General features: G+C 35.8%; 1 protein-coding gene across 1 annotated transcript in view; it reads left to right on the plus strand.

The window, feature by feature from the left end:
* Window positions 1-27,167, plus strand: part of LOC148944358 (voltage-dependent calcium channel subunit alpha-2/delta-4-like) — a 209,559-nt gene that overhangs the window by 25,183 nt on the left and 157,209 nt on the right. Inside the window, exons 4-6 of the mRNA XM_089099907.1 lie at window positions 16,757-16,985; window positions 22,683-22,814; window positions 25,245-25,361. Coding sequence (XP_088956033.1) covers window positions 16,757-16,985; window positions 22,683-22,814; window positions 25,245-25,361 — 478 coding nt within the window. The remainder of the gene's footprint in view (window positions 1-16,756; window positions 16,986-22,682; window positions 22,815-25,244; window positions 25,362-27,167) is intronic.

The raw sequence follows: 27,167 nt of genomic DNA on the forward strand, positions 1-27,167 counted from the left end.
TATGAGCTGTAACTGAATCTTGACTGAATCTCTGGGTGACTGAATCTTGATAAATACCCATTTCATATGTCTCTATAAAAAGAATTCAATTCATCTCTCTCAGACTCTGGAAAAACCCTAATTCAGCTATTTCAGACTCTAATATATCACTTCTGAGGTGGTAGTAATGTTAGTGTTTGACTGAATCTAGATAAATATCCACTTCATATGTTTCTAACTCTACAAAGAGTCGTTCTTCTCTAAAAGACTATGGCAACAACATAATTCATCTATTTTAGAGTATAGTATACCCCATGTGAGCTGATAGTAGTGTCTGTGCTTGACTGAACCTTGATAAATCCCCACTTCATATGTTTCTAGCTCTAAAAAGCTTTTCGTATTTCGAAAATATCACAAGTGAATTTCTTTTGTTGTAAGTATATTTCATGTTATTTTAAGACATGTAAAATAAAAAGTTAAAAAAATTTCTATTGAAAAAACAAGAAAATCAAAAATGTTCAGAAATAAAAAATAAATGAGATTCGCCTCAAGGGCTGAGCACGTACACCGCCCATTGGTAGTGTTAATGCGCATTTTAGTTTTGGTATCGCTCTTTACCGTCCCCTCAAGGTCAAAAGGAAAAGAAATACTCCATGGAATTAATTCCATAGTTTAAGATTGGCTGGTAGGGAGGGTTGTTTTTTTTCAAAGTAAAGATTATATAAGTACAGTTCGGTAATTAAAGGGGATTGTAAACGTCTACTGATAGACCAAAACTGTACGAAAAGAATTTTTTAGAGATCAAACAAGTTTCATTAACCATCAAAAGAATATATCTGTCCAGTAAGCATCTCGAATCACTGTGGTATGCACATTCTTGAAATGATGCCAAAAAAGTGCCCAGAAACAGATGACTGATAACACTTACAGAAAATCCAATTGAGAAATCGATTGCGCAAATAACATGTTACCATATTGTGACGCTTAGAATCAGTTGGCTAATGTCCCAAAAAGAATACATTGATTGCCTAGAATGTTTTTCTAAGGACATTATCTTCAATGACTCTTTGGGTCAGTTGAGTAACGTGTCGCTCTTTTACTATGTGAAATCAAAGGTCTCACGTTTATTTCATACATCAGACCTTACTTTCATAAAATCAATGGAAAACAGACGTGCCCAGGTCCATTACATTACAATAATGATAGCTGGCAGGTTGTATCCATAATCAATTATCAATAATCGACTCGATACCATTATGGAACAAAAAGATCTCTATCAAATGTATATTAGAGTTCATATCAAAGCTTTGGCTATTATACATCATCTCACTTCAACCTCACTTCAATTATTGTACAACATACTTGAAAAAGTGCGCTCGAAATGATGAAATTTTTTCAGAAAGTATATCTGGAAAATTCAAGAATTTTCTTTATCACCCCAGAAGTCGACATAACGTCATTTATGTCATATAGTGGTATTCTGCGCTTTGAATGATCGGATACCTTGGTGCTTGTAATGATAGGCTATGGGCCCGCTTGTATTCATGACGATGTTACAGTAAGAATATCTGGTAGTTCCAAGAGTTTTCCTTATCAAGCGGAAGTACGATAATGCCATATGGGCCGGCTTAAATTGCATACAATAATTTGGACGATCTTTCTCTTATAACACCTGCAGGCTCTCGTGGAATGACGGGCACCGCTTGTATTGCGGGATATGGATGGAATCAGAATCCAGGGCTGCTTTTAAAACCAGGTATAGTGCTGCTTTTAAAAACAGATAAGCCATAGTAAATTCATTGTATATCTACCTTCTTATTCATCAATGATTTGCTATTTACAGATGTAGACGGTGTATTCGTTTCCACTCTTGAAAGTTTTAAAACAAGAGAATCTAATCTTGAATTGACAGATTTTAGGAAGTGAAAGCACCTTAAATATCAGGGAAAATTGACCTGAGCAAACTTTACATATACGACACTTGAACTATACCATAAAGTAGAGGGTTCTAAATAAAAAAAAAGTAGAGATTGCTCTGAATGAATCCAGTGACTTCCTTTCAAACAGTTCGTGTTAACGAGCTGTAAGTAGGGAGCGACCAGGCTTAATAGTAACCGAAACTCTAAAAAATTGATTTTTGATATCAATAGACATATCAAAAGAATCAGGTTTTGATGTTGACTTCAAATGTATATAGCTTCATTAAGTTTAATCTTACCCATCAATGGTTATGAGCCTGATAACATTTGCCTTATTTTTGAAAAAAGGGAGGAACGCCCCCTAAAAGTTATACAATATTTATATAATTTACACGATAAAATTCAGCGTATCAGAGAACCCTATTGTAGAGGTGTCAAGCTTCTATCTGCAAGAACGTGAAATTTTGTATTTTTTGCCAGAAGAAAGATCACGGATGCGTGTTTATATGTTATTTTCCCCAGGGGTAACCGTATCGACTTACTGGTCCTAGAATATCATGAATGGGCTTATTCGAACGGACATTAAAAGTTCTAGTGCCCTTTTACCGAAAATATGGGAGGTTAACTAGGCCCCCTCTCCCATTCCTTTGTTCCCAAAAATCTTTCGATTAAAATCTTGAGAAAGACATTTTGTTCATTATAGTTGAAAGTCCAAATAACTATTCCTTTGAATATAACACAACCCCCCTTTCTAAAGCCCCAGGTCATAGAAATTGACCATTGTTTACGTATAGTATTTGTAATTGGGAAGCATGCACACATTTTAGGGGGGAAAGACAAATTTTCTAATGGGGGTTTTCCACCGGGGATCTTTCCATGGGTAGGGAAGTTTCCTGGGGATAAACTTGTCAGAGTAACTTGCCAGAATTCCTGTACAAATATTTTTTTATATGTCTTGCTTTCTCTTTTCTGTCTCAATTTTACGCGTGGAGTTGTTAAGGGTAATTGTCCTGGGTAAATTTTCACCGGAATTGGATTGTCTAGAGGATATATCAATGGGGAGGGCATTTCTCCGCGGATGTGATGCCCTGGGGTTGCTTAAAAAACGATCAGAAATTAAATATAAGAAAAACAAGTTTTTCAAATGAAAGTAAGGAGCAAGATTAAAACGTAAAACGAACAGAAGTTATTAGATATATTAAGGTCTCCTCAACACCTTGCTCTTTACGCTAAAGTTAGAATGTTGTCCCATTTGATTACGAACGACTCCTGAAACACAAGGTTTGTTTGATTTTAACAGTAAGAAGCTTTATTCATAAGTACTAAAAAACTTTAGCGTAAAGAGTGAGGTGTTGAGAAGGAGGCAACCCCTTTCTTATACATAATAATTTCTGTTCGTTCTAACTTTTAATGTTGCTCCTTACTTTCAGTTGAAAAAAAAACTTATTTGCTCTTTTATTTAATATTTACTAAACATGAATCGGTATTCTGTTTCAGTTCTTGTTTAATCTCAGGCTCGAAATAAATCCAGTTCTTACTATGTATATTATCAATTTATTGTAGACTTCATCTTATTTCAGCATTCATCTTAGTATATTCACTATCGTGGACGTGTAATATTTTTATATATTCGTCTTCCTGTTTTTTAAACACTACTTCCCCATCCGCATATTTGCATTCTAAAATACCATAATCCAGCACAGAAGTGGCTATCATTCTTATCGATCATTTTCAGGATTAATTATTCTTGGGAGATGTACAAAGAATCTCTTTCTCCTTTCCCTGCCAAAGTAATAAGATAGATTAATGGAGACAGGCCGGGGAAGGACAGTGAGAAAAATGAGACAATCGCCCTGTTTGTAAAACAAACACACCAAATATTTGAGAACCTAATAGAGAGGAAAAATTTAGTAGTGAAAAACAATTATTGTTTCAAGATGATTGTGGTCTGCTATGGGTGTAATATTTGTGTAAACCTCTGAAAGTGGTTGATTCAACTAGTTGATTTCATTTATCACTAGTTTAGTTAGTGGATGCGTACTAGTTGTGACTTTACGTGGCAGAAAAAGTCAAACAATAAACTTCTGTAACTATTGTTTCACATTCACTTTGGTTTTTCAGTTTTCACTGATACTTTTATACTAGTATACGCCCCTGTAGAACCGACTGACGGAGATACTAGTGACTCAGATGAATTTTACTTACAGTTACAGGAGCAAATAGACAGGGTCCCAGGTAGAAATATGATGTTTTTACTGGTAGATTTTAACGGCCAGGTTTGTAGAAATAGGGATAGAGGGTATCCTAGCCTAGGTAAATTGGGCGTAGGAAAAGAAAACAGTAATGGATACAGACTTTTGCAATTTTGTAGGTATAACAATCTAATTATATTCAATACAGTGTTGGGTCATAAAATGGCTCATAAGTTAACATGGTATTCACAAAGATGGTAAGACAGCAAGCCTTATGGATTATGTTATAGTAAACCGAAGACTGGCAGGATCAATACAAGATACTAGGGTATATAGGAGTGTTGTTATTGATGTTAAAAGTAAAGATCAGCATTTAGTAGTTTCAAGGGTTAATTTAAAGCTGAAATATCGGAAGGGTAACTACCTCCCGGGAAGTTATGATGTTGGTAGACTCTAGGATGAGAATTTGAGAGAAACTTTCCAGGAACAGTTGAATACTAAACTTGAGAGTTTAAAATTTGATAATGTTGAAGATGGTTGGAATAATTTTAGAAAAATAATTTGGGAAGTTGCTGAAGGTGTATTAGGGAAGAAAGCTAGAACTGCAGCTAAGAAAATTAGTGAAAAAGCTTTATGTTGATTAGAAAGGAGAAAGGACTTGTACAAGAATCATCTGAGTGATAGATCGTATGAAAACAAAAGAAATGTAAAGAAAGTGGAGAAAGCATTAAAATATGAACTAAGGAGGTGTGAAGAGGGAGGCCATGGATAAAATTGCCGAGGATCTGGAAGATGCAGCTAGATGGCATAATAATAAAATATCGTACTGGCACGTTAACAAATTGAGAGGGAGTAGTCAATCCGGACTTGGCCCAATTAAAGATAGGAATGAGGTCGCAATTAGCGATAAGGAAAAATCTGAAGAGAGATGGGCCGAACATTTTGAGAATTTGCTTAACCGAGATAGAGTTGCACGAAAAAATATAGAGGAAAATGAAAAAGTTTGTGATACCTTGGATGTGAAGGAAGATTTGTTTTGTGAGGAGGAATTAGCAACAGTACTAAAAGGATTAAAGAATATTAAGGGTCCAAGTGCTGATAGGATGGTAAATGAGTTTCTTGAATATGGTGGTTCTGAGGTTAAAGACTCGTTACTGAAGATTATGAATATGATTTTTGAAAAAGGGGAAGTACCTAGCAATTTTAGGAAAACCTTAATTAAACCACTTAATAAGAAAGGTAATAAAAGTGAGTGTGGCAATAATCGAGGCATTAGTCTGGTCTCTGTAGGTAGTAAATTACTTAGTAATATAGTACTTTTTAGACTGAGAGATGCCGTAGACAAAGTTTTAAGAGAAGAGCAGTGCGGTTTTAGAAAAGGTAGAGGGTGTGTCGACCAAATTTTCACTCTTAGGCTAATAATTGAGAAGCGCCTGAGTTTTCAAACACCTTTGGTTCTCAGTTTTATAGATTATGAGCAAGCGTTCGATTCTGTTGATAGAAGTGCTTTAGTAAAGGTTTTATCCTTGTATGGTATACCAGGCAAATACATTAAAGTGATTAGTGCTGTGTACGGGAATAACATTTCTGTGGTTAAGGTAGGAAATGAGGTTAGCAGCTGGTTTTGTATTAGATCTTGAGATAAGCAGGGTTGTGTTCTATCCCTCTTTATATGAATTATTTTGATGGATATGTCTTAAGGAGAACAGGAAAGGCAATGGGAGCCCACGGAATCAAATGGGGAGGAAAAATTCTCCTGGATTTGGATTATGCTGATGATTTAAGCATCCTAGATGAAAGTGTGAGCAAAATGAATGAAGTTTTAGAGGTTTTGCGAGTTCAGGGTGCTAGAATTGGTTTGAAAATTAATATTAGGAAGACTAAGTCACTAAGGCTAAGAATAAGTGACGATGAAAAGGTGACGTTGGGTAATGAAAAGATTGATCAGGTGGGCAGCTTCACTTACCTTGGTAGTATTATTAGTAAAGATAGTGGGGAGCAGTGAAGATGTTAAAAATAGAATAGCCAAGGCTCAGGATGTTTTTTCACAGTTAAAAAAAGTTTCGAAGAATAGGAAGATAAGTCTGCAAACCAAGATTAGAATATTAGAAGCTACAATGATGACAGTGGTCACATATGACTATGAAGCATGGACGCTCTGAAAAGCGGATAAAGATTTGCTATAGGTTTTCCAGAGAAATTGCTTAATAATGGTTCTTGGTACCCGGGTGACTGACCGTATTTCAAACCATAGGCTATAAGAAAAATGTGGTTCAATACCGCTCTCTATGGCTATAATGAAAGAAAGGTTGAGGTGGCTTGGGCAGATTGTGCTGATGAAGGAGGACAGATTGCCGAAGATTGTTCTTTTCGGCCAACCATCTAGGGCTAAACGGAAAGCAGGTCGTCCCCGTCTGGGGTGGGAAAACGCCATAAAGAAAGATTTAAAGGAAATGGGAACTTCGTGGGCGGGTGTAAAAAGGGAGGCTTTTAATAGATTGGGGTGGAGGAGCAGCGTGTATAGCTGTGTTGGCCTTAGGCGGCTTGGTGCTAGGGTGAGTTGTTAGTAGTAGTAGTAGTAGTAATAGTAGTTATAAGGGAACCCTGTTTTCAGAAGAAATTAGAGCACATGCCTGTGTAGAAGCCTAATAAACTGTAGTATTGGCTCATTTCGTCGTTTTAAATGCAAAAGTAAGTTTCACCCACCTTTTAGTGAAATAACCAAAAGTCACCACATAAAAGATGCACGATACTCAGCTTAGTTCACTCTCCTTTATTTAGATCCTACAGATAAACTGCATTAGGAGAAAATATCCCAAAAATGAGCAAAAACCAGTAAAGCCTTTTGTATCAACCTCAATCAAAATTATACTCCCCCCCCCCTATATCCGATTTATCGTTCTAGTGGAAATGATTTTAGGTTTTAGGTCCGGTAGAGGCTTATAGTGCAAGACTTGTGACCCCATGAAAACTGAACTTCAGACTCCAAGCTATTCCAGAATATTGCAGATACGTTTTTTAACAGTCTCATGCCATAAAGGGTCTTTTGATTTACCTATATACTAAGACATGAATAATTTCTAATTCCTATAGGGCAGTGGTTTCACACTTTTTAAAATACCGTATCCCTGAAAAAAATATTTTGATCATGGAGTACCCTCTCCAACCTAGCAGCCTACTATTAACCAACTTATTAACTTTAAGAAATTATTTATATTTCGTTGTCTTTTTAAAAAAAAATGAGCCTTAAACGCACAAATTAAATATAAATGTATGAAAACTAAGTTTTATCATATTGTCAGAAAACAATTCTAAATCTAACTTGAATTTTGTTCCAACAAAAATTTAAAGAAAAAAAACACATTTTAAAAGAAAATAATATCAAAACTGCCTTGGATAAATTCTTTTTTATATAATTTTCAAGTAACAGAGCATTTGGCGTTGTTATTTTTAAACAATTTATCATAAACATTAAAAAAAAAAAATTAATACTTCTCAATGAGAAGTATTGCTCGTATTTTCGAGATGCTCGTATTTTCGAGATGCTCGTATTGCTCGTATTTTCGAGATAAAGCTCGTATTTTCGAGATGAACTTTTTAAAATCTAGATCAAATGATGAAGTGTAATTTGAAGCTTTAAATTTGAAGCTGGAAAAAGTTTTTTTTTGTGTGTTTGTTCTTGATAAATGCCCTTCCAACAAGTACTATGTTTTGGAAAAGCAACAGACACTTGGGGCCTTATCACTGATGTTTTTATATTCTTTTCTTGATTGTGCGCAGAAATCAGTAAGATTTCTTTTTTGTATGAGATTAACTAGTGGGTTGCTTTCTCTAAAAAATTTTTGATTATAAGGATTTTGAAAACCCATTCTCTTCCCCATTTCGCTCCGAAAAGTGTTAACTGAGTGACATCTGAAGTGCTTTTAAGTGCGTTGTAATATTAAATTTTCCTTCCTCTGATAGTTTGAGATTGTTCTCCTTCAAAACTATAAAATGTGCCAAAAATTTCACGCTTGTTCTTAATGAGACAGCATTCCCAAAATCTTAATTTCTTAAGCATAGACTCCATCTAGTCAGATATCTTTAAAATGGTAATGAAACTGCTCTGTAATCCAACGTTACGTTTAATAATACGAAAAAGTGTCACTTTAGTACGCAGGCTTCTGAAGGCAGTTAAAGTCATAGAACTTGGAAGCAAACTGAAATGGCTGATCCTCAAAAAAAACTTGTGCTTCCTTTCTCAATTCAGACAATCTTATCAGTAATTTTCCCTGAGTTGGTCATTGCATCTTTGTATGAAAAAGCAGTGAGGCGCGTAGGCTATTCATATCTCTTACATAGCAATCTAAATAGTCTTGATTTTGTTGTACTTACTTTAATATGATTAATAACTTCAACAGCCTGGTCAAGAACTTCTTATAATGAATAAGAAACAGATTTTGAAGCAAGGCTTTGCCTGTGGATTGGCTCCAGGGAACATGGAGAGCTAAGCCTTTCTTGTGACTCCTCAAACTTTTGTAACAACAAGAAATTGATTAACCACCATCAAATGCGGCTGCCTAAGTAAAGAGCAATTTGGGCACAATGTATTTTTTTTTGTCTTAGAAAATGGCACGCCGTACAGAAAGAGTTGTCGTAGAAACTTCGAGAGGGGCACATCCAATTGGAAATTGAAAGTTTTTGTGCCCTTTCTAGTAGTCAAAAGCTATTTTAGGGCAGCCACCCCCCCCCCCCCGAGCCAATCATTTCCAAAAATCCATCCAATAAAAATTTTTATATAACCATTTTGTTCAGCGCAGTTGAAATTTCACGTAATTATGTCTTTGAGCATGAAATCCCTCCCCCCCCTCACAGCCCTGAAGGTAATGGTTGAAAGCTATGACCCGGTGCATATAAGGTTTTTTTATGGAAAAGGTGGTCGTATAAACTTCGGAGCGAGTTCATTGGACTGAAAATAAGAAGTTCTAGTGACTTCATGTTTTTAAGAGTCAAAATGATCAGAGGGCAACTAGCCCCCGCCCTCCTCACGTCCTATTTTCCCAAAAGGCATTCGACAGATATTTTAAGATAGCTATTTGTTCAAAAACAGTCCAAATATCACATAACAAGGTCTTTGGTGTTAACGCTAACCCCCGGAGTCGAGGGCAGGGAGGGCAAGGATTGTAATCTACTTAGCAGGGGCATATAAAGTTTCTGTGGAAGAGGTGGTTGTGTGAACTTTAGGGGAGGCTCATTTGATTCAAAATTAAAGTTCTAGATTCCTTTTAAGATTCAAAAGTGAAGGAGGGCAAGTATTCCCCCCCCCCCCTGACACCATCTTTTCTCCAAACGCATCCAATCGAAATTGTGAAATAGCTATTTTGTTCAGAATAGTCCAGAAACCTTATAACAATGCTTTCAGGGTGAACATAACCCCCAGAGCCCAGGGGCAAGAGTTGTAAGTTATGCCCCGGGACATATAAGGTTTTTATGGAACGGGTGGTTCTATAAACTTTGAATCAGATGGGGCTTATTTGATAGGTAGTCGGAAGTTCTAGGACCCTTTTTAAGAGTAAAGAATGAGAGGAGGACAACCAGCCCCTCGCCCACAAGCATATCATTCCCCAAAATACATCTGATCAAAACTTTTAGAGAACTATTGTCTTCAGCATTGTTAAAAGGCGCAGTAAATATGTCTCTGAGGACGTCAACCTCCCCAGAGTCCTCAGGGCAAGAACTTTAAGTCAGGCAATCGTTCGTTGCTTATATATAGTATATGTTATTGAGAAAGGAATGCATGTTTGAACTTGAATTTCCACATAGAGAAAGGGCATTCAGGCGAGCCTTTCAGAGAATGATTAGGGGATTGTTGAACTAAATCGAAACACTTTATACATATACAGATTGTCCAAAGGGTCTAACTCAGAAATGACTGGTTAAACTAATTTAGAACTTCTAGGAAATAATAGGGAAATCATCAAAAAGGTAATATTTACAAGCTGCCGCAAGTACTACAACTCCCGCCGCAACTACTGCTACCACTACTACTACTAAACAACTCCATTTACAATATTGAGGGGAAATCTGAACTAAATCTAAAGCCGCTATGTGGATGTAAATGGTCAAAAGAGCGTGTCTGAAGAATGTATTTGGGTATTAAGTTCGAACTTTAAGAGAATACTTTAAGGGAAACATTATCTGACCAAAAGGTAATATGTGAGCACTATTAAAAATACTACTATCACTGCTATATTTACTACTGCTACTGCTACTTCAACTACTACTTATAGTGCAACTATTTGTAAAGGCGATTCGTTATACTATTGCTGCTACCAGTACTACCGCTATTACTATAAATAATACTATTTTTACTACCAATACTGCTACTTTGAATAATATTACAACTATGCCTATGGGCATAAAGGTGAAATTTTGAAGGAATTTTGACTGATTCTACTCATACTACTACTACTGCTACTATTATTACTACTTCTACTACTGCTACTACTTCTGCTACCTTTAAAGCTAAGAATACTTCTATCAGTTCCACTGCTACTACTACTACTAGTGCTGCTGCTAAAACTAAGAGCATTACTAAAGGGTATACGAAACTAAGACGAAAAATTGAGAAAATATTGAAACTGTTTGAAACAAAGTTGAAACATACTATGCCCACACAGACTGTCCAGAGGACGCATCAGAAATTCTTCAGGAACGGTTGATGGTATGAAGTTCAAAAATCTCAGTGGGTGTTGAAGGAGATTTTTAAGAAACCAAAGGTGCTAGGGGCATACTGCAACTCATGCCACTGCAACTATTGCTACTACCCAAGCTAAGAGTAATAAGGTGAAGCTTTCAAGTAATGCTTAGGCGGATGTTGAATTAAATTAAAAAGTTCTAGTGCACTTCTTAAGAGTCAAAAGAAAATGAAAGGTAAGTACTCCTCCTCCCATGGAGGGGGTGAAGGGTAAGTTCCTAGATACCTTATGTCTCTAGGGACTTTGGGTATGTCAACTCCCTACAATTATCTAACTAACCCATTGTGCCTTACAACTAAATGTTTCTTTAAAATTAAATTAAAAGACACTATGTGTATGGTTGCCAATAAGACACATCAGCAATATATTGAGAACAATCGGGGGTAATAGGTTGAAATTTCAGGACTGCTACTATTACTACTTATGCTCTTACAATTAAATCATAGGCAGCGCAATCGCGCTGCCTAAGTAAAGAACGATGTTGGCACAATGTATTATTATTATCTTTTTTCTCTTTAGACCAGGACACTTCGTATCAAAAGAGTTGTTATAGAAACTTGGAAAAGGGCTCATTCGATTGGAAATTAGAGTGGCTTGTGGTCTTTTTAATAGTCGAAAGTGATTTAAAGGGAACTAACACCCTTTACAGGCCCACCATTTCCCCAAACACATCCAATCAAAATTTTAGGATATCCATTTTGTTCAGCGTAGTTAAAAGTTCTTGAAATTAGGCCTTTGAGGATGACAACCCCCCACAGTCATCAGGACAAGGGCTGTAAGTTATGCCATGGGGGCATATAAGGTGTTTATAGAACGCGTTGTCGTAGAAACTTCAAAAAGGGCTGATTCGATTGGAAATTGAAAGAGCTAGCGCCCTTTTTAATAGTCGAAAGAGATTGGAAGGTAAGTAGCATCCCTTGCAAGCCCACCATTTATCCAAACACATCCAATCAAAATTTTGAGATAGACATTTTGTTAAAAGTAGTTGAAAGGTCCAAAAATTATATCTTTGAGGATAACACTCCCCCTACATCCCTCCGGGTAAGGGTTGTAAGTTATGCCCTAGGGGTATTTAAGGTTTTTTATTGAAAGCTTTGTCATAAAAACTTGAAAAAAGGCTTATCCGACTGAAAGTTCAAAGGACTAGTGCCCTTTTTAATAGTCAAAAGTGATTTGGGGGCAACTAACCCCCTCTCACGCCGACCTTTTCCCCAAGAAAATTCAATCAAAATTTTTAGAGAGCCATTTGTTCAACGTAGTTAAAAGTTTTAGAAATTAGGTCTTTGAGGATATTAACCCCCTCAGAGCCCTTGGGACAAGGGTTGTAAGTTACGCCCTGGGGGTATCTAAGGTTTTTACAGATAGTGGTGTTGTGGAAACTTCAAAAAGGCTCATTCGATTGGAAATTGAAAGGGATAATGCCTTTTTTAGTAGTTGAAAGTGATTGGAGGATAACTAACACCCCTCTCACACCTACCATTTCCCCAAACAAATCCAATCAATATTTTGAGATAGTCATTTTGTTCGACGCAGTTAAAAAGATATCCCCCCCACCCCCCCGCCCCCAGGGCAAGGGATGTAATTTATGCCCTGGGAGCATGTAAGGTTTTTTTTTTTTATAGAAAGCGTTGTCGTAGAAAATTCAAAACTGAATCATTCGACGGGAAATTGAAACGGGTAGTGCCCTTTTTAAAAGTCGAAAGTTATTGGAGGGCAAGCAACCCCCCCCCCCTCTCACGCCCACCATTTCCCCAAACCCATCCAATCAAAATTTTGAGATAATAAATTTGTTCAACGGAGTTGAAAGGTCCGGAAAATATGTCTTTTACGATGACAACCCCATCACAACCCTCACGGCAAGGGTTGTAAGTTATGCCCTGGGGTATATAAGGTTTTTATAGAAAGTGTCGTCATACGAATTTCAAAAAGGGCTCTTTTGATTGGAAAATTAAAGGGCTAGTGCCCTTTTTAATAGTCGGAAGTGACTGGGGGGTAACTGACCCCCTCTCACGCCCACCATTTCCCCAAACACATCCAATCAAAATTTTGAGATAACCATTTTCTTCAACGTAGTTGAAATTTCTGGAAATTAGGTCTTTGAGGATAACACCCCCCAGCCCTCAGGGTAAGGGTTGTAAGCTATGCCCTGGGGGCATATAAGGTTTTTATTGAAAGAGTTGTCGTAGAAACTTCAAAAGGGATCATTCGATTGGAAATTGAAATGGTTGGTGCCTTTTTTAACAGTTGAAAGTGATTGGAGAGCAAATAACGCCCCTCTCGCGCCCACCATTTCGCCAAACACGTTCTGTTTAACGTAGTTGAAAGTTCTGGAAACTAGGTTTTTGAGGATGACAACCACCTCACGACCTTCAGGGCAAGGGTTTAAAGGGCTCATTCGGTTGGAAATTAAAAGGGCTAGTGCCCTTTTTAACAGTCGAAAGTGATCGACTGCCTGACACTTTCGAACAATTCATAGTAACTAACTGTAAGTAGGCTAAGGAGCGGGCCGGCTCAATGGTGGGAGACACTCTAACAAACGGAATTTTGATACCAGCAGATACATTAAAAGAATCAGATTTTTTTGCTAACTTCAGAAATATCGGTTTAGTCAAGTTTAATCCCACCTCCCACAAGTTACGTGCCTGAGAAACTTTGGCTGATTTTCGAAAAAAGGGGGAACGACCCCCTAAAAGTTATAGAACCTTAATGAAAATCACACCATCATATTTAGCGTACGAGAGAACCCTACCTTAGAGGTTTCAAGCTCCAGTTTGCAAAAATCTGGAATTGTGTATTTTGAACCAAAAGAAAGATGACGGATGCCTCCGTATTTGTTTTTTGTTGTTTTTTTTCCCCAGGGGTCATTGTAGCGAACCAGTGGTCCTAGAATATCGTGGGAGGGCTCATTGGAATGGAAATTAAAAGTTCTAGTACCCTTTTTAAGTGACCAAAAAAAAATGGAGGAAATCTAGGCCCCCTCCCACGCTCTTTTTTTCCTAAAGTCACCAGATCAAAATTTTGAGATAGCCATTTTGTTTAGCATGTTCGAAAATATTATAAGTATGTCTTTTAGGATGACTTAATCCCCCGAAGTTCCCGGGGGGAGGGCTGAAAGCAATGAACTTTACCCAATGTTAACATATAGTATTGGTTATTGGGAAGTATGCAGACGTTTTCAGGGGGGAAGGGACATTGCTATGAACGGGGTGCCAGATTTCCCAGCATTATTTAATAAAAAGATCAGAAATCAAATAAAAAAACAAATTTTTCAATTGAAAGTAAGGAGCAACATCAAAACTTAAAACGAACAGAAAATATTACGTATATGATTGGGTTCACCTGAAAGTATATGATTGGGTTAACCTGAAAGTAAGGAGCGACATTAAAACTTAAAAAGAACAGAAATGATTCCGTATATTAAAGGGGCTGTCCCCTACTCAACGCCTCGCTCTTTACGCTAAAGTTTGACTCTGTCTCACAACTTTATTTTTTAAAACAATAAAAAACTTTAGCGTAAAGAGCGAGGCGTTGAGGAGGGGACAGCCCCTTTCATATACGGAATAATTTCTGTTTGTTTTAAGTTTTAATGTTGCTCCTTACTTTCAGTTTAAAAAACTTGTTTTTTTTATTTAATTATAGTAAAGATCGATGTGGATGCAATGTATTATTATTATTTTTTTTTGTTTAGACCAGGGCACTTCGTATTGAAGGAGTTGTCATAGTTACTTCGAAAAGGGCTCATTCGGTCTTAAATAGAAAGGGCTAATGCCTTTTTCAATAGTCGAAAGTGATTGGAGGGCAACTGTTTAAATACTATTATGAGAAAAATACAAATGAATGTGCATTGTCAGTTTAATATACATATGCTGATATTTAGTAATCAAAATGTTAATATTATTTGATTTATTAAAGTTATAAAAGTAAAAACAGTTATATTTTTCAGTAAAGTGCAAATTATGTTCTGGCCTTGGGAAGACATAGGGGTTTTGTGCCCTAATCATGTTCATTTCTGCTCGTTTTTGAGTTTGACTCGGTTATTTATTGTAATTTCTGTTCATTTTGGGTAACGTTTATTTATCGATGCCGATTTGAGGTAGTTTCACGCTTGGTAGATTATTTGATTTCATTTTTGCTCATTTTTGGTTTAATGGAGTTCTTTACTTTTCTTTGAAAAACTTATTTTGTGGAAAAAGTTATTTTTTAATTAGTAAATCAAAAGAGCGTAAATGTATCCAGGTTGTCCAAGAGCATAGATAGCATTTTTTGGGAATGACATTATGTTTTTTTGTCAACTTGAGGAGGCATAAAATTAAATTAAACACTACTTATTTGTGTCAAGATTTAACATTTATGAAAGGTTTCTCCAACATATAAATAGCAAGCCAAAGTATGGATTCTTATAGAAAAAAAAACCCAAAAGACATAATTTGTTTCCATGAAACAGACTATTTCAATAAGAATGAACAGAAATTAATTTAAAAAACTATTTCCACTAAACAAGGTTTCCAAAGAAAAGTGGAGAGCTCCATTAGACTAAAAATGACCAGAAATAAAGTCAATTAATCTTCCAATCATAAAACTACCACAAATCACCATCAATAAATGAATGGAACCCAAAACGAACAGAAATTACAATAGATGGCCGATTCAAACTCAAAACGAGCACAAACATGAACATAATTTGGGGACTGACAACTCCCATGCCTTCTCAAGAACATGAGATAATTTGAACTTTACTGAAAAAGAAATATATTTTAAATGATTTCACTTTTTTTGACTTTAATAAATAATAATTATTAAAACTTCAAGGAAGAAATATGAGTATATGTATGTTAAACTGACAATAAACGGTCATCTGTTTTTTTTTTCAGGTTTAATGTACGGCAAGTTCCTCTCGGCCCATGAATTTACGTTTTTAAGTTTGAAACATATCAGGGACGAAAGTTTTTTGGTTTATTTCCAGGTCCCTTTTCTCAACCCCCTAAAACAAAATATTTTTTTCCTTTTAACCAGAGAACAGTCCCTGAAAGTTTCAAGCCAATCACACACCTAATATCAACAAGCCCCGTCTTTTCATTACAAAACCTTGTAAATAATTGGCAGTTTGTATTATTTACGGTCCTTGCCACAGGGACCTTGGGGTCTTTCCGTGCCAGACATGGGTTCATTGGACCATTTTATTATTTTGAACAAAATGATCCCGTCAATATTTTGAGGCTATATAGGGGTGTCAGGCAGCAGAAAAAGGGCACAAGAGGGCACTAAGTGCTCCCAACACACTTTTGAAATTCAAGAAAAATGCACTAAGAATTTCGACTTCCGATTGAATGAGCCCCTTCTGCAGTTTCTACGATCACACCTTCACTTTCAGTGGCTGGGAAAACATTTAAGGCTCGCATATTGCTCTTTACTTAGTCATTGTTAGAGCGTAGTAGCCTTAGTTTTGTTTAGATAAAAAAAAAGGTGAGTTATTATCAAATGAAAGTGAAGAGTTACGTTAAAGATTAAAAAGAACATAAATTATTTTGTATATCTCGGAGCTATACCCTTCTTGGCTTCTCATTCTTTACGCTTTAGTTTTATATTGCTGTGCTCTAACCATTTATGAGTGCAACGAATGTGCAACTGATTTGGCTTTTAAAACATTTAAAATGAAAATTGCACTGGTTGAAGCAACTGCACATCAATGAGCACTTCTATTTTAGAAATATTATGAGAAACACTTGATATTTTCTTCCAATCACCCTTGTGCTTGAGCCGCTGTTCGTAAATCATTGGGAATAAAAGATATAATTTTAGCGTTTAGCCTAAAATATGAGCTACGCTTTTCGTATGGGCACGGCAACAGTGGCAGTATGCGATTCTTCCCTTGTCCTAAATAAGAGTTTAATGTTAAAACTGTTGTTGTGATTTTTTTTTTTTATTTCAGAGAATAATGGACGTCGCCGAGCAAGCGTCAATGTCTCATAGAGAAGATTCAGGAATAGTGGCCAATTATTACAATGCTAAGAGATTGAATGAGTGGTATGACGGGGAGCAGGGAGAGCTCAAGGAGGGTTATAAGGAACTTAAACTAACGCCAAACCCCAGGTTCTTCAGAACTCCCGTAAACCTTAGTTTAAGCTCCGTTCATGTACCAACAAATGTATTCGACGGAGGTAAGTAAATCCCTAAAGTTATTTTAGTCATAAAAATTATAAAATTTCTTAGGTTCTTGTAGTTGTCTAAGTAAAAAAGAAAATAAGACCAAAATATGTTTCCAATAAGATTACTAAAAAAATGGAAAAATGTGTCCCAGGAAATGTAATGTATCAAAGTTGTTCAATACTACATGTTTTCCGTGATTCTATCCGTATTATTTGGTTGTTGTTGATGATTAATATGTTTTGTAACAGTTAATCGAATTATGTTTGGCTATCTATTTTCAGCCTAATCAATGGCCATAATTTATCTTGTTCTTGCCTGGGTTATAGTGGTATTGCGCAAACAGCGTTTTTGTTGTATCTAAGATACACGATGGCTCATATTAATGTTTAAGGTGCTCAAAATCTAATGGTGCAAAAATTTTGATGCTCATTCAGCCGAAGCAACTTTGAATTTTTTTAGTTTATACTAGAGTATAAATATTATTACTCTATAGAGTAATTTATAGAGAGTATTATGGTGTACCTCATACTATTGGCATACTGTGACTCATCCCCCCCCCGCCCCCAAAAAAAGAAGAAAAAACTTAAACAGCCGGTAATTGCCAGGCATCGATAAATTTAATAGTTATTAATTTAACCATAATTGCTCACAATAATCAGACAAACAGTAATTTTTTCTTAGATTCCGCTTTGGTAGGTATTTGTTCTCATAGCCACAATTACAGATTTTACTCTGGTTCTTACTTAAATGCACTTTTTTTTGCATTGCCCTCACGGTCTTAAAGGGGCAAAATTTTTATACATTAATTGTGTCTCTTATGAACCTGGAAGTTTGGGCAAATATAATTTCGTCTAAGCCCATAAAGTTCCTAAGAAAAAGCGAATTGTCTCACTTTTCCTAATGTCTTCTATAAACCTAAATGCTATTCATTCAAAAAGCTTATAAAAGACAATTCAAAGTTTATGTTACGAAAGTATAAAAAAAAAATTAAACTATATATATATATATATATATATATATATATATATATATATATATATATATATATATATATATATATATATATATATATATATATATATATATATATATATATATATATATATATATATATATATATATATATATATATATATATATATATATATATATATATATTATAGCTAAAAAAAAAGTAAAAAAATGCAAAACCTAAAAATAGCAGAAACTTAACAATTTGACAGCAAGCTTGCAATGACTGAAGGCCTGAGCTAGTGAGTGTGACTCCTGAGAGCCGTATAAGTGTACATGAGCTCATACTCCATGCGATTTTAGCTGGATTAGTTTAGCTTAGTGTCAATGTACAAACAAATCCACACGCTTACTTTTTGATTTTATTTGAATACTACTACTACTACTAACAACTCACCGCAGCACCAAGCCGCCTGAGGCCAACACAGCTACGCAAGATCCTCCTCCACCCCAATCTATTCAAAGCCTCCCTTTTTACACCCGCCCACGAAGTTCCCATTTCCTTTAAATCTTTCTTTATGACGTCCTCCCACCCCAGACGGGGACGACCTGCATTCCGTTTAGCCCTAGATGGTTGGCCGAAAAGAACAAACTTCGGTAATCTGTCATCCTTTCTCCGCACAACGTGCCCTAACCACCTCAACCTTTCTTTCATCATAGCCCTAGAGAGTGGTATTGAACCACATTTTTCGTATAGCCTATTCTTTGAAATACGGTCAGTCAGCCGGGTACCCAGAACAATCCTTAAGCAATTTCTCTGGAAAACATCTAGAAAATCTTCATCCACTTTTCGGAGCGTCCATGCTTCAGAGCCATATTTGACCTCTGTCATCACTGTATCTTCCAATGTTCTAATCTTGGTTTGCAGACTTATCTTCCTATTCTACCAAACTTTTTTCAACTCTGAAAAAACACCCTGAGCCTTGGGTATTCTACTTCTAACATCTTCACTGGTCCCACCGTCTTTACTAAGAATACTACCAAGGTAAGTGAAGCTGCCCACCTGATCAATCTTTTCATTGCCCAACGTCACCTTTTCATCTTCACTTATTCTAAGCCTTAGTGACTTAGTCTTCTTAATATTTATTTTGAAACCAATTCTAGCACCCTGAACTCGCAAAACCTCTAAAACTTCAGTCATTTTGCTCACACTTTCATCTAGGATGCTTAAATCATCAGTATAATCCAAGTCCAGATGACTTTTTCCTCCCCATTTGATTCTCTGGTCTCCCATTGCCTTTCCTGTGCTCCTTAAAACAAAATCCGTCAAAATAATCCATATAAAGGGGGATAGAACACAGCCCTGCTTAACTCCTGATTTAATACAAAACCAGCTGCTAACCTCATTTCCTTCTTTAACCGTAGCAGTGTTATTATCATACATAGAACAAATCACTTTAACACCTTTGTCCGGTATACCATAGAAGGATAAGAGTTTTGCTAAAGCTCGTCTATTAACAGAATCGAACGCTTGCCCATAATCTATAAAACTGAGGACCAAAGGTGTTTTAAAACTCAGGCACTTCTCAATTATTAGCCTAAGAGTGAAAATTTGGTCGACACATCCTCTACCTTTTCTAAAACCGCACTGCTCTTCTCTTAAAACTTTGTCTATGGCATCTCTCAGTCTAAAAAATATCATATTACTAAGTAATTTACTACCTACAGAGACCAGACTAATGCCTCGATAATTACCACACTCACTTTTATCACTTTTCTTATAAAGTGGCTTAATTAAGGTTTTCCTAAAATCGTTAGGTACTTCCCCTCTTTCAAAAATCATATTCATTATCTTCAGTAACTTATTTCTAACCTCAGAGCCACCATATTTAGGAAACTCATTTACCACCCTATCAGCACCTGGAGCCTTATTATTTTTTAATCTTTTTAGTACTGTTGCTAATTCTTCCTCACAAAACAAATCTTCCTTCACATCCAAACCAAAGTGTCACGAACTTTTTCATTTTCCTCTATATTTTTTCCTGCAACTCTATCTCGGTTAAGCAAGTTCTCAAAATGTTCGACCCATCTCTCTTTAGTTTTTTCCTTATCGCCAATTACGACCCCATTCCTATCTTTAACTGGGACAAGTCCGGATTGATCACTCCCTCTCAATTTGTTAACATGCCAGGACAATATTTTACTAATATGCCGTCTAGCTGCATCTTGCAGATCCTTGGCAATTTTATCCATGGCCTCCACTTCACACCTTCTTAGTTCATATTTTAATGCTTTCTCCACTTTCTTTACATTCCTTTTGTTTTCATATGATCTATCACTCAGATAATTCTTGTACAAGTCCTTTCTCCTTTCTATTAAACATAAAGCTTTTTCACCAATATTCTTATCTGCAGTTCTAGCTTTCTTCCCTAACACACCTTCAGCAACTTCACAAATTATTTTTTTTAAATTATTCCAACCATCTTCCACATTATCAAATTTTAAACTCTCAAGTTTAGTATTCAACTGTTCCTGGAAAGTTTCTCTCAAATTCTCATCCTGGAGTCTACCAACATCATAACTTCCCGGGAGTTAGATACCCTTCCGATATTTCAGTTCTAAATTAACCCTTGACACTACTAGATGGTGATCTTTACTTTTAACATCAATAACAGCACTCCTATATACCCTGGTATCTTGTATTGATCCTGCCAGTATCCGGTTTACTGTAACATTATCAATAAGATTTGCTGTCTTACCATCACGTGAATGCCATGCTAACTTATGAACCATTTTATGACCAAACACCATATTGATTATTGCTAGATTGTTATACCTACAAAATTGCAAAAGTCTGTATCCATTACTGTTTTCTTTTCCCTACACCAAATTTACCTAGGCTGGGATACCATCTATCCCTATTTCTACCAACCTGGGCGTTAAAATTTCACTGTAATAACATTATATTTCTACCTGGGACCTTGTCTATTTGCTCCTGTAACTGTAAGTAAAATTCATATGAGTCCCTAGTATCTCCGTCAGTCGGTTCTACAGGGGCATATACTACTATAACTGATACCCTGAACTTTTTAGTCATAAAATGAGCAATTAGTATTCTATTATTAATTCCTTCCCAGCCTAAACAAGATTTAGCAGCTTCCTTATTCATCATGAGCCCTACTCCCTGTCTATGTACCCCATCCTTCCTGCGTGAGTAAACAAATTCTATATCACCTAATTTCATGCTTCCTACCCCTGGGATATGAGTTTCTGAAACTCCTAATAAATCCAGTTTGAATCGTCTAAATTCTTCAGTCAAAATGTCGATACGATAGTCATTTTTTAATGTCGTAACATTCCAAGCTCCAATTTTCATCTTCTTTAAATCATTGAAATTATTTTCGCCTCAGGAAAAGTAATGATCCCGGATACCAGTGCAGGACGGGGATTACATATCTTCTCAAGTATACACCGAAGTGCTAAAGCCAGCTTAGAATCGGACAGCAAGAAGTCCCTGGGACCTCCATGAATGGAGGTTTTGTGCAATCCTGTGCCCATCTTGGTCACAACATGGTTTTCAGCACTTAGTGATGCTCTTCTATCAACAAGAGTCGAAATCCTGCACAGACATTCTCAAACCTATTACCTCCGACTCATTATATATTCATTACTACAAATATTATACTACTACGGGGAGGCAACCAATAATAGATAAATTAGCTAGGAAGAGGTTTTTCAGCCCAAAAACGCCTAACAAAACAGACCAAGCCCAGAATAATTGTCCATTACTCAGAATACCGTGCGAATACTGTGTTGTTTACTAGGCTATAATTTCCTCAGAAGGTGCCAATCCTCCAGTGGGAATAAAAGTTGACTGCAAGGTCCCCAGTCTTGCAAGTACCCCAACAGGGTCGAGGTAGCCTTTTGCAGAGGGCGTTGTCCATAGATCTGGATCTTATGCCTTACCGAAGTTGTCCTCCTATAGAGGATCCTCCCGCGATGGTGTTCTGCATCACCATGCAATTTAACCCATTACTGGGAGAAGGTTTGCAACTCATGGGACTTGTGGGCAAACCAGTGGGTCCTTTTGAGTGTACATTTGAGGGGCCTTCTTCCTCCTTCGCCTGTATTTATGACCCCGGGGGAGGGTGTCCCAGATTCCATTATGGACCCCCAGGGACAAGGTCCCCCCTTGGTCCATGCCTCCTATGGAGGTACCCAAACACGCAAAATACTTATAAATATATATAACTCACTGAATATATAAGTTATATACAGAAATATAGAACTCACTGAAATATTTAACCTACTACTTATAAATATATATAACTCACTGAATATATAAGTTATATACAGAAATATAGAACTCACTGACATATTTAACCTACTACTTATAAATATATATAACTCACGGACTATATAAGTTATATACAGAAATATATAACTAACAGACATATTTAACCTACTACTTATAAATATATATAACTCACTGTCTATATAAGTTATATACAGAAATATATAACTTACTGACATATTTAACCTACTACTTATAAATATATTTAACTCACTGAACATTGCTGGAAAGGATATGCTTTGTGAAAAACAATATATGATATGATGTGAACAGCTGGATAAATAATATTTACGTTAAATTTGTTTTTAAAAGATTTTAGTATGTATTTATCGTGCGATTCTTGATTCTTAACGTTTTTAGAAGTAGAAAAATTGTAACGGAATTAATCTTTTAAATGTTTCAGCACCAGACGTACAAAATTCATTATTCTGGTCAGAAAGGTTGAACCCTATCTTTGTTCATAACTACGAAACAGACCCAACCTTGTCTTGGCAATTTTTTGGAAGTTCCACTGGTTACATGCGACAGTATCCAGGTACAAGTCTTACCTCATTTCCGTTTTTGTTTTTCTTTGGGGATGGACTTATGCCGAACACAGAGATAGAGCCTGAAGTGGTTACGAGGATTTTGAATTCACATATTCAAGGAGTTTGGATGCCCAGCTTCCTCAATTAAAATGCTCTACTATTCTTATGTGAAAAATTATTCCTCAATCATAAACTGTTAATCCTAACCCGAAACAGCGAAACTGAGGTTAGATAATAAAACAACTTTGAAATTCAAAGGGAAGCTTAAACAAAACGAATCTGAAAATCTTTTGTGCCTTTACCCAAAGCTTGTTTGGTCGAAGCAAAATTTAGAACCCTTTTAAACAGCCATATACGCTGCCATCTACTTTAAGTAGTAGTTTCCTCAAACTAGTTGGAATAAATCAGTATCTGAAACAAAAACTATTGAAAATGATAGTATAATATTTGCGTAGTTTAAGCCAAATGACTATTTTTATAGGCTATTGAAAGAGATCTTTTCCCTCAAATCCTTTACATCTCTAAATTTTAATTAAGAACTTGACGTGTAGTACATACAACAGGTGTGTTTCTGCTTTTGCTTCATTTATTATTTAAACTTAATGGATATTACAGAAAATTGAATGCAATAACTCTGGAGGGTTGAAGCCGGTGACTTCCCCTCCGTATATGCCTATTCTCTATCCATTGCCATTTATTGATACTTGGTTAAGCTCTATTGTATGGGCAATCTTACGAGTAACCGAAGATACTTTATAAAACTTTTTCCTGTTTATGTTCGGAGTTTGGTAAATCCTAGTGTTCAGTCGAGACAGTGGGGTTCTCAAAGCTTTTGCTCAAGGGATGGGATGCAGCTTAATCTGTCATAGTTGTCCAGCATTAAAGGGTTGACATGTTTCCCATGTTTACTTGCAAGTTAAATTTCTGGTATTTAATGTACTTTCAGTTATTCCAGAGCCTTTTTTAACTTAATGCATTCCTAGAAACAGAAAATAAGTTTCTAGGTTTACTTATAACTTTAATCACCTCGTGTGACATTGCCAAAATGTTTCTTTTCTAGATTTCATCCAGGTGCAAAAGTGGTGCATTCGATCGTTCATATGTTAGTCATTGTACATGTGTCAAATTAATTGAAGTATAGTTACCTGCTTCAGACACGGGTTGCAACATTACATGACTCATTAAATGATTTTTTCTCTGAGATGATCACTAACATAATCGGCTTTATTTTTGCCCCAATCAGGTACGAATACAAATAAAAATGAGGAAGAAAAGTTGGAAGGAATTTAGACAGTATACGAACAATCGTTTTTTGAAATGTTTAAGAAATTTAAATCAATATCAGATAGTACTGAACTAAATTTATATTTTTAATCTCACAACTATAGCTTATTTTCTGATTCTGTGACAGAATTTTTGTTTTTGTAATAAGGCCTCTTTCATGGAAATTTATTGTACATGGCACGGAAAACCTTATACAGTTTTGATCTTTGTTGTTTAACATCCAAAAAAAAAATCACTTTTAATAGAAAGCTTTCCTGGCAATTATTAATTGATTAGGAATTAGCTTATTAAAAAAAAAATATTTGGAAAATCCTAATTATGCGCATGATGCATACGATAAGTAAACATGATAATTTTGCAACACTTCAGCAAAGCCAGGACATCTGCTCTATAGAAAGTGAATTTTGAAACACATAAAATGAGAAAAGGAAATACAGTATAATAATCTTCGGGGTTATAAGATTTCACGTGTTTAAAGATACTCAAAGCGTCAAACTGGATTTATCGATTCTTTTTTCTTTATGAAGAGATATTTCTACAGTTATACTCAATACTCAAAACTCAAAGCGTTTTCTTAGATACTGGCTGCCATGCCTGTAACAATTAACAACCAAGTGAAGGAGCGACAACTGTTCTGTAGAAAGTGGATGTAAAAACTCGTAAAGCAAAATGATTCATAATGCTCTTAGGTATAAGATTTTTGCAGGGCCTCATCATAGGTAGATCTTGTAATATGTCTCGCAGGAATTTTTAGCCACAAAAAAAAACAATTATTTATAATTCGACAAGTCTTGTACAATAGGTCTTACCTTACAAAAAGATTTGTAAAAAAATTTCAGTTTAAAACTGAAAGAATCACAATATCGTGATTGTGGTTATAATCCTACTTGCTATTTTACTAATTTGTTCATTAAGGTGTACACTTAATCAGAAGCAAAATTAATTTATTAAAAGTTCCGATTTCATTTTGCTTAAATATTTGTTTGTAGCTTTATCTTTTTTATCCATTTTCCTATTAAAGCATTATTATTCCATCATTTTGTTTGAAGCTGAAGTTCCCTTCTTGAGGCCGAATACAATGCCTGTTGTATTAAGAATTTTTTTCTTGAAACTGGTGCCAGATCCAATGTTTTGACCTACTTTTTTGTCTTTAGCCTTTAAATGGAAGAAGCGTTGTGATTTTTATCATTCATACGACTGCCAGAGTGGTCATTTGCGTCCTAAGTATAAGAAAAAATCAGTGCATCCATGCTACTCTCGGCGGAATTGCAGTGAAGTTGATATTTTTTTTCGTATAAGCAACTAACACAATGTTCAGCATATGTTGTCTTATTTGGCTCTCCTTGGTGATGCTTCCATTTATAAATTATCTTTTTTCTATTCAAACATCTTTCAAGTAAATGTCTAGTCTGTTCCTTTCCAGCTCTTTTCTCCCTACTTTGGCCATCGCCAAAATTAACATTTTAGCGCTTTGTTGCAGTTACTTTTCTTTCTTCGAACTTCTTTGTTGTGCTTTAGAAGCAGTTTTCTTTTCCTTGTTTTACCCTCCCCAAACAGGACAAAATCTCATATTTATTCGATGGAAAAATGAAACTGAAATTCTAACAAACTGACTAGAGACACAGCCGTTGATAGGGGGGGGGGGAGTGGTCTTTGACCTCTCTCCATTGGGATGATGAAATTATATTAGAGTTTGTAAAATAGAGAAGAAAGGGAACAAATTGTTGTAAATGTACCAACCTATAGAAGTGTAGCAACATACAGGCTAGAATTTGTATAAAGTTTTTTTTTTCCCTGACTGATTCTGAAGCTGGAATTTAACTATGACTTAGACATCAAATTTGCAAATTCAAAAATATGCACTTGTATAACCACTGTGGTCACTTTTTTTACACAAGAATGTAAGCGAAAACTAAGAAAGTAAACTATAGTCACGCCAAAAGGAAGATGGCTCCTACTCCTGCCCCTGCTTCCTCCTTAGTCCACCACAGTTTTAAGAAAAATAGCCTATGTTTCCTTTTTAAAAATCACACGTGTTCTAGATTCACACTTTTTCAGTTTCGCGTTCTAGGCACGCTCGTTCACAAAATCCTTGAATTCAGACGGATTAGTCCCTATTTTTTTTATCTGCATTTTATCTTTAGACTGCTTACAAAATACACAACAGATACAAAATAAATTTCTCTTGTGTTTCATCACTATAATCAGAAAAAATGTAGATTTTTACGTAAAAAAAATGGTTTTCGGTTTTACATTTGAATCTGAATAGAATCTATATCAATTTGCAATCTTTGATGACTTCTATTTTGTTTATGTCTGAGAAACTATTAATACAAGTTTTTCTTATAACAAGTAAATGGTATCTCTTTTTTCCTCGTTCATTCCGATATTTGTATAATCCAGAAGGACTCAGGAAACAAATTACTTATTTCAGCCTGTGTTTAGGTATAATACTCCCAAGTGCCTCCAAATTAACTATTTTACCACACCGACTCTAATGCGCTTTTTTCCCAATTATGCGGTAGCACCATCTCTCTAAAGAACCATGTTTCATAGTATATAGTTATTTTCTCGGTTCAGTTTGACCTTCATTATTTTATTTGCACTGATTATATTCTCATTAGACGAAGCTCCACTTAATGAAAGTTGGTTTGACAAGACTATTCCTGACTTCGGTCATCTTTTCCCAATGACCACTTTTCCAAATAAACACCTAAGTATCACGGGGTGAAGCCCCCTGATCTCCCTTATTAGTAGGACTGAATTAACAATTTACTCTATCGCTCGAAAAATGTTCTATGCAACAGAATTGCCTGAACATATTTTTACTTGTATGAAAAAATGTCATGTTTTTTTGCTCATGATTAGTTACACTTAAAGTCACACCATTTCTAATTTCACTTGAAATTAAATTCAATGGGCGGTTGTCTTAATTTCTTACATATTGCTGACTGTATTTTTAACGTATGCTTGATAATCCCATTATATTTTAATCCAATGCGCCAACTTTTTTCCACTTATTTACTAGTCTACAGTAGAGGAGGGGGTACCAGCGCGACGCCCACAATACCCCTTCG

Source organism: Artemia sp. Qi Xiang Cuo, chromosome 14 (genome assembly GCF_049724085.1).
Source record: "Artemia sp. Qi Xiang Cuo chromosome 14, ASM4972408v1, whole genome shotgun sequence".
Classification (NCBI taxonomy): domain Eukaryota; kingdom Metazoa; phylum Arthropoda; class Branchiopoda; order Anostraca; family Artemiidae; genus Artemia; species Artemia sp. Qi Xiang Cuo.